The sequence below is a fragment of the Engraulis encrasicolus genome, chromosome 5 (genome assembly GCF_034702125.1).
Source record: "Engraulis encrasicolus isolate BLACKSEA-1 chromosome 5, IST_EnEncr_1.0, whole genome shotgun sequence".
NCBI lineage: Eukaryota > Metazoa > Chordata > Actinopteri > Clupeiformes > Engraulidae > Engraulis > Engraulis encrasicolus.
The window spans coordinates 18,575,633-18,588,598 of record NC_085861.1 but is presented as its reverse complement, the minus strand read 5'-3'; the positions used below and the strand labels follow the sequence as shown (position 1 = coordinate 18,588,598).

General features: G+C 41.7%; 2 protein-coding genes across 3 annotated transcripts; one reads left to right on the top strand and one right to left on the bottom strand.

The window, feature by feature from the left end:
- Positions 1 to 133: 133 nt before the first annotated feature.
- On the bottom strand, positions 134 to 7,230 carry josd2 (Josephin domain containing 2). Its single transcript, XM_063198819.1, has 4 exons — positions 6,460 to 7,230; positions 6,141 to 6,266; positions 5,695 to 5,889; positions 134 to 1,338 (listed from the first exon to the last, which is right to left on the bottom strand). The coding sequence occupies exons 1-4, from the start codon at positions 6,579 to 6,581 to the stop codon at positions 1,227 to 1,229; spliced, it is 555 nt and encodes a 184-aa protein (XP_063054889.1). The 5' UTR covers positions 6,582 to 7,230; the 3' UTR covers positions 134 to 1,226.
- Positions 7,231 to 7,853: 623 nt separating this feature from the next.
- On the top strand, positions 7,854 to 12,164 carry ube2s (ubiquitin-conjugating enzyme E2S). 2 transcript variants are annotated; one of them, XM_063198818.1, is made up of 5 exons: positions 7,854 to 7,954; positions 8,557 to 8,611; positions 9,400 to 9,547; positions 9,687 to 9,877; positions 10,291 to 12,164. In XM_063198818.1, the coding sequence occupies exons 2-5, from the start codon at positions 8,609 to 8,611 to the stop codon at positions 10,639 to 10,641; spliced, it is 693 nt and encodes a 230-aa protein (XP_063054888.1). In that variant the 5' UTR covers positions 7,854 to 7,954; positions 8,557 to 8,608; the 3' UTR covers positions 10,642 to 12,164. The 2 variants fall into 2 exon arrangements, with proteins under 2 accessions (XP_063054888.1, XP_063054887.1); XM_063198817.1 differs by lacking the exon at positions 7,854 to 7,954 and having other exon boundaries at positions 8,025 to 8,611.
- The last annotated feature ends 802 nt before the right edge of the window (positions 12,165 to 12,966 follow it).

Here is a 12,966-nt window from a genome sequence, read left to right as displayed (position 1 = left end):
GGGGCTGGATAAAATGGCTTCAAGGGTCGCAGACATAGGTTCCCCACCCCTGCCCTACACCCTTCTTTACCATTCCAGCCCGTGCCACATCAACATTCAAACTCCAAAAGTAAATAAATCAGCAGCAAACACATTTACATTCTTATAAATAACGTCAGGTTTATTTTATTATTAGTTTACTGCTTCATTTCCTCTGAACTTCTTACAAGAGAATGGGGAGGTGAAATCCTGAAAGACATCTCTGAAGAAGCTCTGGGTCATTATGGAAGGCATACCGTATTTTTTGACAAGACACCACACAAGACAGATGAAGTATAATAACAATAACAACAATACAAAGACAGCTGGACAGTCAGCCGTTGTGAAACCTCTTCTGTGCATAGATGAGTAAAGACAAGCTAATTCCACCGTGTCTATTAAAGCTGTGCAGTGCAGTGCATAGATGCATGAAAAGAGAACATTTGAAACCTATTGATTATGTTTCTGAATCAAGTACCATACTTGTCAACCTGAGAGAGAGAGGGAAAGAGAGAATCCAAGAGTGCAGAGAGAGAATTTAAGACTCCAGAAAGAGGAAGAGAAAGAATCTGAGACTGCAGAGAGATAGATAGATAAAGAGAGAGAGAGAGAGAGAGAGAGAGGCCTTAAAGCAACTCCTGAAGTGATCTTCACTCAGCCACAGTGTATTTGGGTACATTCCAATATGTGACCTTGCGTCCTCCACTTGCGCTTGTGGCTTCACGTTTTGCTGATGCCCTGCGTCCGTGGAGAAAACAATTAGGTTTCCCCACTATCAGCCTAGCCACAACAATTTTTGGGGAATTATTCTTCATTCACCATCCAGTTTGCAAATGAGAAAATTACTTTACAATTGAGCTTTTGCGAGATATTAAAATATAATGCGGTTGTCAGTGAAGTCATCACAACATATTACTTCCTGGTAAGAGGCCACAAGCACAAGTGGAGGACGCAAGGTTGCATATTGGAACGCATCCTGTGTGTGTGACCATTCACACCATTACATATAGGTCCTTCAAGGTAACAGCCCTTCTTGAGGGCATTTTATCATGTAAGTGTATACGTGTCTGTGATCCGTCAAAGTCTGCAGACCTTTTTGTAGTGCTTGTTAGGGAAGGGCGTCTCACTCCCACGCTGCCAAAACTTTATCGTCCCTCGACTTGGGGCCTCCTTGGCCATCTCGGGAGGAAGTGCGCTATCTTGAGGCATCACTTCTTCGCCTCCTCTGTGTTCAGCCATGTTCCGTCCTCCTCCACTTCCCTCTGGACCACCAGCAACATCTCCGTCACGTCCTGCGACAGCTGCTCACCCAGAAACGTTCTAGAGAAGGGGGAAACGATAAAACTACCCTAGGTGAGATTAACCATACGTAACTGTATCTTAAAAGGTGCACTGTGTAAGATGGCGCAGGGTGGCCAGAGTAGGTGTTGTAGCTATGCAGCTCAAGCATTTGTTAAAACATAACATTTAACATAAAACATAACATTTAACATAACACATAACATTTAACAGGTAACATTTGTGAATGGGCAGCATGGGTCTGGAAATCTGGAAATTAACTACTAGAAATATTACACGGTGCTCCTTTAAACATACGTAACTGTATCTTAAGGACATTAGGCTTGGGCTTCACAGAGGCCTCATGTACTAAACCAGCTTACGCACAAAAAAGCTAATTAAGTGACTTCATGCATCTTTTCAGATGGACTAAATTTCATGTGAAATCTGAAATACCATATGAATTAGCATGAAAACCTGTTCATGCATGGACTGATACAAATTGACTGATACATTTGCTAAATTTCAAATGTATCAGTCCATGCATGACCACCCCCCCCCCCCCCCCCCCCACACACACACACACAAACACACACACACACAGTTAACCACCTCTGTGTACACAGTACCCTTCAAGTCTTTAGAATGTGGTACAGCCACAAGATGTTGTAATTAAGACACATGGATGACAATGATGAGGGTGAAAAAAAGTGGCAATAGAGAATAAGGCTTGAGTAGTAGAGGATTGTGGAGGCCATCAGGGGTCAGCGTGTTATATTGCCAATAGCAAATGAGGACTTTGACAAAACGCCATTGTTTGCAAACATCATGTGACAAACTCGCACATAATGACTCACACAATGCCAGACAAAGCTCGGATGAACAACAGATGCGATCATCAGTCATCACTGGGTCACCATACCACAATCCAGAAATCACCAGTGAATTTGTCATCCATTGTAATATGGCTTCCTGGCACTTCCACTCTCGTTATAAACTGTAGAAATATTACTAGTGCTGCTAGGAGACGCAGCTTCAACAAAAGCTGAAAACTTAAATAATACCATTAATAAATATGTTTACAAAGAGGGCAGTGAAAGTTTGAATATAACACTATCTTCAGAAGCTGAGGAAGATAAATGCCCATTTATATAGGTTCCATGTTTATGTATTCAAACTAGAACATACATGTGCGGGTCTAGCAGCGACATGACCACAACTCAGTACACTTGTATGGAATTTCATCAGGAATAAAACATTCTCGATAAATGATTTATACACTCACAAATTTAAGTTCCCAATGCCTCATTATGAAAGTCGGGGGACGTGTCATTCAACCAAGGAGTTTAAAAACACTATTGTTTTCCTAGTTTTTGTTGTGCACTTCGCACGTTTTGTTGGCTTGTTGGCTTGTTTGAAAAAACATTCTAGTCAGCATCATGCTTTAACATAGCCGTTCATATGGTTGACAGAGGTTTTAAAAAAAAAAATCTTGTGATCACTAATATTTACGTCCGCCAAGGAGGTTGTGTGTGTGTGTTTGTTCGTTCGTGGTGTGTGTGTTTAACTGCCCGCCAGAGGGAACAGGTGCGCTCTTTGAGGGTTTTTCTAGTTTCGTCGTGTTTTCTGTAATCTAATATTTAACCAAATATGAATTAATGGTTGCCCATGTTCAGCATAGCCAAAAATCTGGATGTCCTTGTCCTACCTCCTCAACAGTTAGAGAGCTGGAGCACAAAGCATCAAAAACAGGCTAACCTAAAGAAATAATCTGGGCGGTGGTGGCTTAGGTAGTAGAGGAGCTACAGTTAAACAGTCCAGCGTGGACTGCTCTTCTGGTCACACTGCGCTACATCGCATAGCTCCGACCCTGCCGACCAGTTTGTGGCGCGAAAGTCTATGCAAATGAGCTCGTGGACAAGGGTCTAGAGCCAATCATAGATGACAATAACAACATGCTGTGCATGTCCTCACAACGTCACTGGTGCTACACAGACATCCTGACGCCCGAATTCTGAACAGTTTGGCTACCCGGAGGTTGCAGGTTCGAGCTCCCATCTGATGTCTGACCCCATCGATGTGTCCTTGAGCAAGATACTTGTCCCCAAGTTGCTCATGGTGGCAGAGTGGTACCGGTCACTGCCACCGGTGTGTAAATGGGTGAATGTGAGACATATAATGTAAAGCGCTTTGACAGGGTTCCCACTCTTTTTCAAAAATCATTTTCCAGGATATTTCCAGGACTATTTTTGGATAATTCAGGACGGATATTTCATCCGTCGGACCCACAATTTGGACATACACAGCGACACACAATGCATTTTAGAGACAATGTGACTTTAAGGTTGAAATGAGTTGTAATGAATGAGTACAGTGTGTTAGGGAAGAGGGTACGTCCAAAGACGTCATAAGAGCATAGTATGGCATGGCCGCAAGGGGAGTCACTTTCTTCTTCTGCAGTTAGTACTAAGGAGACTAGTGATAGGAGGGATTACATTAAACACTGACAACTGGATCTCCTCTCTTGACCAGTTTTACGAAGTTACAGAGTTCAGATTTTATCAATTATGGCATTGCACCCACTGACCATGCGCACCGTGTCTTTAAGAAACTCCTCGGACTACACCTAAGCCAATGCATTTTCCATTGAGTGATACTTATCCAATCTACGTTATTTGCTTAGTACTGGCGGCAAGGTAGAATGCAATGCCACTACTGCCAAGGCTGGAGTGTGGAACAGGTCATAGGACATAATGAATTTGTGTCCGCTGTAATTAAGGTTGAATGACTGCTGTAATTTAACCACAAACTGAACATTGACGACAGGACAGCCTATTTTGACCGGGCCGGAACTAGCAGCAGCTCCTCGCACTCACAATGCAATTCAAATTGCGGAGTTTCCAGTGTCACAATTTTTATCGATCATGGCCTTGCATCCACTGCGCATGGTGTCCCTGGGCTACGCCCCCGTACTACACTGTGGCCAATGCAATTTCCTGCGAATAAGCGTTCTTATCCATTCTATGTTCTTTGTTCAAAGGTATTGACCTGGATTGCGGTTGAAGATCACCATCTGTCCCGCTAGTAGGAATCTGCTGGAGCTTGGCGACCACACCCCAATGTCAAATTTCGCAAGCCCAGCACGTGCAGCCTCTGTTCAATTGAAATGCTTTCTGATCCGCAAAACGTTTATTCGGAATTAAATGAAAGTGCAATGTAAACTCACATTAATGTCACATTATCTCAGAAATTAATACCTTAAAAGTCTCTCTCTTATCGCAAAAATTAGTGTACTTGGATAGTTGGATTTAAATGCATTCTCCACAAGACTTGACTTTGACTTTTTTGCTCACCAACCATTGTGGGCAGTGGTTTCTGTCTTTCTGCAAGCCAGTTTTGTTGCCAGTTTCTTTTTCCCTGGAATATTCTTGCATACAAACAATTGATGTGACTACTGTGATTTGTCACACCAAAGATCAAACTAGCTTTCAAAGTGGCTAGTGAGACTGAATCTCTGATCTCCAAAAAAGATAGCAGTGCAATTTTTTGTAAGGAAGTGCTAGCACTGCCTATTTGTAGGCCTATTAAGACCGTAAGCAGGTTTTCGAGAGATATATAACGCCATGATATCAGCTAGCGACTTTTCAGCAAGCCAACTAGCGACTTCTAGCGACTTTTGGCAACACTGAGTCAAAGAATATGACTGTGTATAAGTGCAATCAAAGATGGCAACCTGACCAAACTGTGTGTGTGTGTGTGTGTGTGTGTGTGTGTGTGTGTGTGTGTGTGGACAATAATGTATTCAATAGGTGGATATAAATTGAATCGTCATGTCTAGACTCGGAGAAGAGTACAAATTATACCACAAACAAAATCGGGAAAAAGTTGAAGGGAAAAATTGAATCATCATGTCTAGACTCGGAGAAGAGTACAAATTATACCACAAACAAAATCGGGAAAAAGTTGAAGGGAAAAAAATCCAGGACAAATATTTTTTTCCAGGACATTTGGTGAATTTCCAGGACTTTCAAGGACTTGAAAACACATCTCTAAAGTTCCAGGTTTTCCAGGTTTTCCAGGACGTGTGGGAACCCTGTTTGAGTGCTCGAAGGAGTGGAAAGGCTCTATATAAATGCAGTCCATTTACCATTTAAGTGAAAACATGATTGGAGGGGGAACCCATGAACATTACAAGAGAAGAATATGAGCTGTACGCCAGCTGACTCCATAGTAACATAGTGTTGCAGTAGTTTTATGAAATGATGAATAAAAATAACACCAATTAAATATGATATCATCATCTGCCGATGTGTATTACCTAGCCAAAATGGACACAATGCAAATTTCTTTCCAATGGTATGGTACAAATCAAGTTACAACTCTTTTTTTCTTACTCACCTAAGTTCTGTTTCACCTCCAATACACGTGGGACCCTTTAATTTCGAGTCCAAGTTGTAGTAATTCCCTCCAACTTGTCGTACAGCAAGCCAGTGTCGTCGTCTGAGAGGTAGGGATACTATTCCTAGTGACACTCGAGAGGGAACATTGAGAATAAAGCCGTGAACTTTGTCCAAATGCAGACTCTGGACAGACCTGAGGAAGGGGGGGTGGGGGTGGAGAGAGAGAAGAGATATGACAGACACTATCCAATTAGGCTCAAGTACACACACTGTAGATGGAGAATGATTGGAGTACAGGAGGTGTTTTACATAGAATCCATGGTGTTCTGAATGATGTGCTATGTGCACACTGAACATGTGACAATTTCAGTGCCAAGTTGCAAGATCTGAATAGCAGTCTCTAGTTCAATTTCCACTTAATATCAATATGTCAAAGCATCGTACCTTCGTTTGTCCCACCATACTGCGGCCAGGTCCCGACTCTGCAGCGCTGCCATAATGACATTAACATCATAGTTCCCTGTGCCCAGCATCGACCGGTGGGGGTTTACGACACATTGGGGGGCTAGGCTGAATGAAAGTGAAAAAAAGCATCATTTCATTTCCGATATGACATGTTGTCAGGGTTTATGTTGTTGTTTACAAGTTCTACTCCGACGGGGTTCACAGTAGCTACCACCAAACTTGCATAGACTTCCCGTGGTTTCTGGAGAACATGAATTGCACACAGTATGCTCAATCAATTATCAGCTGTTGACCTCACCGCTTGCAGATGTCGTCGGCAGTCTCCTTGGTGAACACTCGCTCCTGAAGCACGTTGTTGAGAGCATGGATGGCACACAACTCCAGTCTCTGCTTTTCATGAAAAACCTCCCCTGCACTCATAGTCTTTTTTTTTTTTTTTTTAATATTATGACCTCCCGCGAAAACGCCGTATAACAACCTGCATTTGATTTACTAACTTACGCTGTCTAACATAGGGATTCCTTGAGATGCAAAAGGAAATGTCCTGATACTCAAAATATAGCAATAGCACTCCGCGAAACACGTTACACGCTCAGAGCAAACACTAACCCACCCAGAAATGTGCAAGCTGTATAGCTCTACTAATATAAAACAAAACACTGGGGCACGCACGACACTTCAAACAGCGGCTAACGTTAGCTAGCTTGCTGCATGTCAGCACCGAGTACTGAGCTGTCTTGTCCTACAGATTCTCTTGAACAGCTTCACAGATTCATAAACTATTTTCATCGTTCACCTGACCACTGAAAATGTGCCCTATTCATTTGGTATACAGAACAAATCTTAATCGTATCTTGTCTAATAATGTAGGCAAAGTTGTCTTGTGGGTGATACTCCCAGTCAGTCCATCCCATCCATCAAACTGCACACCGGAAGTCGCCTTGTTGTTGTTGCATGACGGGACACGCCCCAAAAAGCAACACAGTTGCTAATTTCTTCGTTGTGGTTTTGTAGCCAATCATTGACTGATGCTCTCAGAACATTGGCCAATCACGAATAACTGCGGTCGAGCTGCTTGTCCCCCCTCAATTTCTTTATTTCTAGTACTAGGCGCTACATTATCCCCCTTATCAGATTATGTACATGAATATAGAAATAATCATAGAATGTAATATTTATAGAATTGAATAGCCTAATAATAGAATTTAGAACCCCTCCACCCCCATTCCTGTCACAATGTCACATCGACAAAGTTTACAGCTTTCCCATGCATTGTCTTCTGACGCTCTCTAGTGTCACAGTAAAATAAACATGACTTCTTACACGAGAACAGTTATTTTAGTAAAATGCCAAGTGCATTTGATTGATTTTGTGCTACGTTTATTATTATTGTTATTATTATTATTATTATTAGTAGTAGTAGTAGTAGTAGTAGTAGTAGTAGTAGTACAACAGTAAAAGTAGTAAGAGTAGTAATAGGCTGCTACTAATACTACTGCACGAGATTTGGATAGCTTGAATCCAGTGTAGTAGTTAGAATAGGAAATAAGCGACAAATCAGTGGTTGTTGTAGTAATTTTATACGAATGACATCTTCAGAACATGCTCATAATTTTTGCAAATATTTAGCACGACCACACCCCATTCATTTTAATTGGTTGTTGTCTTACATGGGAAGCTGTGAGTTTTTTAAACGGACCTATGGTTTTACATTATTGATCCCATTCTCAAAAGTGTCTGGCTGTTGAAGCCTGAAAATGTTGTGACGATGGCTGGTTCTCGACGAACAATTGGTTAGTTGGGTTATGTTGTAGGCGGTCCGTGCGACCATCAACAAACTGATTGGATAAGATGACGATTTTTACTTGGTTAAATGTATTTTTGTTCCTGTGTCAAAGATAAATAGCTTAGCTGCTAGCTAAGAGCTATAGCCACAGACTGACTGGCTACCTTAACAAGTTACACCTTAATTTGGTCGAAGTAGCTATAGTTAGTCGTTTTGGATTTTGGTTTAGTTTTACATATTGGTCAAAATAGTTGATTTTATAATCAGTCGATCGTAGCAAATCGACTTGGCTAAGGGGACTAGCAAATTTGCCTAGGCTAGCGACAGCTAACGTTATTGCTGTCTTTTTAAATACAAACCTATCAACATTTTAGCGCAACGTTAGCCGAAACAGTTCCCGTGTTCACAATAATTTTGATTGTCTTGGCTTTTCAGTTATTTATGTGCGTCGAAATATCGAGGCAACTGCATTAGGTGGTTGTACAACCAGAAGAAATCGAAAAAGAAGACAGTGGTTTGCTAATCTAGGACGTCCCCTTAGCAAGCTAATATACTGTTGACAGTTGTGGCTAGTCTATATTGACGTTAAAGAAAATTCTGTCGAAACAGCTGTCAAGTCCTACTTGTGTGACATACTTCCTTTACCTCAAGAAAATAAGCCATGGTAAGTACATGTTCTTTGTGCACACGGGCTCAATTTTGTTTGAAAACTAAGTTGCATACCCCTAGCTCTACTCACTAACCATACCTAGCTATATAAATGCATATCATAGCTATGTTAGCTCCTCGTAGCCAGTTTACTAAAGTTTGACATGTTAGCTGGCTACCAGGCGACATCACTTGGTTCCTAATTTCAGTCAAACTGAGCGAAATGATTGACATTTTGTGGATATTCTATTTACTTGTTGCTTCAAAGTCAATTATTGTGTTGTGTCTGGTAACATCCGTTCTACTTGGTGGCTAGACGAGTAGCAATAGCTAAGCTACCAAATTTCTAGCAGGAAGGATTTTTTTCTTTTGCCTTTAGTTTAGAGCTACCATGGTTCCTAGTGCGATGAGCTACCTATGTAAAGGCTCGACATAGACACCTTGTGCAGCAATATAATATGGCACGCAGCTGTCTACGCCACAGCTCTCCAGGTCACCAAATGATAATATTTGACACATGTCAATCATCTAACTCCTCGTTGTTTGGTTCACCAGATGCGTCTGTTAAAGGTTTGTCTATAAATGTTTGGTTCACCTTTCATTCTCTAGTCTAGACCTCACAAGTTGACAATACATGGATAATTCACAGCACCCATGTTTATTTAATATTTCCATATGCTAGTTTGACATGACAATATATGGATTCCATGTCGCTTGCATAAATTTGAACCTTTTTCTTTCTTAGGTTTTTTTTTACTGGCACAGCCTCTGACATGGCAGTTCTATGTGTTTTACTTGTTACAGAATTCAAATGTGGAGAACCTGCCCCCTCAAGTTCTGAGACTGGTGTACAAAGAGGTGTCGGCGCTGGCAGCTGACCCTCCAGAAGGCATCAAGATCTACCCCAGTGAGGAAGACATCACAGAGCTACACACTGCCATTGAAGGGCCAGGTGAAGGACTGTTCATGATTATTGTTTTCTCAAGCACTTTTTTTGCGTTTTTGTGTGGTTGTTGTGTGCGCAACATGGCCTCATTTGTTGTGTTTTCATCAAATGTCTCATGGCAATTGTTTGTCCTTTTTGTGTGCAGAGGGAACTCCCTTTGCTGGAGGTGTGTTTAGGATGCGTTTGGTGTTGGGCAAGGACTTTCCAGCTGCACCCCCGAAGGGTTATTTCCTGACCAAGATTTTTCACCCAAATGTTGGCCATAAGGGGGAAATCTGTGTCAATGTGCTGAAGAGAGACTGGAAGGCAGAGCTGGGTCTCAGACATGTATTGCTTGTAAGTTTCAAAAACTCATGCACACAAAGACCCTTTTCCTAAACCCCTACAGCGCTGAATTAATATCTTATTTTCTTGGCAAGGAAAATTCAGTTTGCCTCACGTATGCACAATTTTTAATAAGGAAACTTCGCTACAATGTAGTATTGACAATAACTGTTGTTCTGATTTTAATACTGGTATTGTGGCTTATGAAGGATATGCTCAAAGGCATTAAACCATGCTATACTGCCTAGGTCAAGTACTACAAGGTACTTTGATGCATCATTGTTCTTTTTTGTAACCTTGACATACTTGTGTATTTATTTATGGTAGGAAATGTAATGAAAATTGAGAATCGTTTGTATTTCTTGTAAATGACCCGTATTCCACATGTTCTAATCCTATCCATTTTTTCCCCCAACCTCTCCTAGACCATAAAGTGCCTTCTGATTCACCCAAATCCCGAGTCTGCGCTGAATGAGGAGGCGGGGCGCTTGCTTCTAGAGGACTATGCCGAGTATGCTTCCCGAGCTCGTCTCCTGACAGAAATCCACGCCATGGGAGGGTCGGGCGGGACGTCGGGAAACCCTCCAGAGCCCGCTGACGGCCCACAGCCCAAGAAGCACGCCGGAGACCCCAACAAGCGCGTGGTCAGCGCAGCCGCCACTGCAGCTACAGCCACAGGGGTCAACGGCAGCAGTGGTAATAGCAGCAGTAGTAGCAATAGTAACATAGTCGCGAAAAAGAAAACCGATAAAAAGCGTGCTCTGAGGCGACTCTAGTGCAGAGCTCTTGCCTGTTTTTGTGTGTACATAAATATTGTGTTACAGACCACCTTGACCCACTCTTCTTGCATCTTTCTACCCCCCACTCAAATATTCCTGTCCTGAACCAAGCTGTAAGCAGTGGGGTTTTAACCCAGCTCTTAGCATCGTCATGTCATTGTTTGTCCGTCTGTCTCTCTGTGCTACTCTCAGGATTTTGTCAGTTGTCAAACTGAGGTTCAGATTCTGTCTTGCCCCCTCACTGCACATCATACTAAAACTTCTGCGTGAGCCTCAGTGTTCAGTACTGACTTAAAAACATTTTTTTCCCCAATGGCTTATCTGTTTTTGGCCTCATGCTGTTCCCCTTTTTCCTTCTCTCAATCCCCTCTGATGAAGTGATATTGGGAGTTTGGACTCCTGTGACGTCTCCGCTGTTTCCATGAATGAGGCAGGATTGTGATGTATGCTGCCCTGCTAGCATCTCATTCATTGCATCTCATTACATACATCCCATCCCAAAAGGCTTAAATATGTTCCCATCAACGCTTTACTAACGCTCTCTGCCACTCCGTCTGGCTGGCATAATGTTAAAGTTGGAGAGGATACAAGACTACAGTTTGGATGGATGGAACTTGAGTCTTCAGAATTATGCAGATGCACTAATTTCAGAGCTATACATGGGTCCCGACCTTTGGTAATCAGTGGCAAACAGTGAATTTTTTTGTTGTTTTCTTTCTCTTTTTTAATTAAGAGAAATCCCCTTTGTCCTTCTGTGCCCTATGCTTTTATTTGATTGGTGAGTGAAAGATGTAGAAGATTGGGGACTAAAATGTGGTCTGTATATTAAATATACAATGTGTTTGACATTTTTTTAAAGAAAAAAACAATGTTATGTTATTTGTGTGGTTTTGTTTTCTTTTTCTTTTTTTTTTTTCAAAAATCTATGGAATGTCTTTCTTTTCCACTAGATTTTAGTTCATGGGGGACAAAGAACAGAGTTAGAACTAACCATGCAGTAAGGAGCGAATGACATGCTCTTGTATCCTTTCTTAACAAACGAACTTGGTGTTTGGCCACAGTGTGTAGTCATGGTTGCAGTGACCGCCATGCCATTTAAAAATCCTGCAGCGCCTACCTGTGGGGAGAGGGGGTCTGTTGTCAAGAAATTTGTACTTTATCAGAAATGGCAGTTTTTTATATCCCTCCTTTTTGTATGGAATGTCCTGATCTCCTCATCTTACCCCTATGGTCATACCTGGAAACAAAAAAGTCTGTGTCTTTCTCTCACACGCTCTCGGGAATATCATCAGCAGATCATCTCCCCATCCTCTGTGCACCATCTTGGCTCAAGTCCTCTGCAGGTTTCCACAAATTCTAAATGATGGGCCTACATTTCCCAAGGAAACCCTCTTCCGCATTTAAATTTGAACTTTGAAAACCTGCCTTGGCAAGCTGGAGCTTACGTGCAATTTCTTGGACGGGGTATTTTTGTGTCCATATAAGTTATTTAAATTAATAATAAAACTGAAAAGTATGGACATCTGTGGTGGTCTTGTCATTTACAGTTGTGTTTTAAATGTATTCATCAATTTACAAGTCTTTTAAGGAATTCAATGTACATGGAACTGTGTTCACAATGAAAGCTCACAAGGGCATAAAAATTAGCAACAAAAATTAGTATTAAATATGCTTTTTGTGATTTCTTCATTGACATACCGTAATTATTGAGCCCCTTATTTATCATTCTTTAGTACATCAAGTATTTTCAATCAGGTATTGGAAAGACCAGTAGATGTGAACAGAACAATAAGGAGCTTCATTGGAGCAGATTTGAAAGAATTGTGATGCTTAGCTCCTCACTTACCGGTATATCTGGTACAGTCACTTGTAACATGGCAAGGGAAGGGTCAATTAAGTCATAAGAGGAGGTACTTGTAATTTTGTCCTCATAAAAATGGTTATGGATATAAAAATATTGCAAAGGCATAAGACAATGGGAAGTGTTATCAAGTTAAAGGCACAGTTAAAACACCAACTGTACGTGGCAGAAAGTGGATGCTGACAGCGACTGCTGTCCAGTACCTGAAGCGAAAGGTGGAGAAAAATACTTTGGTGACTGCTGAAGAATAATGAAAGACTTTCTCACAGGGATGTAGTTGATGCAGACTGCAATATGAAAGTGAAAGAAAGAAAGTGAAAGCCCAACTGGAAAACTCCGACTGCCATTGTCATTGTGACACAGCACTTCACAGCACACAAGTTCACAGCACACAACGAAATTACATTTATGCATCACCCGTGCAAGGGGGCAGCCCCCAATGGCACCCCAAGGGAGCAGGG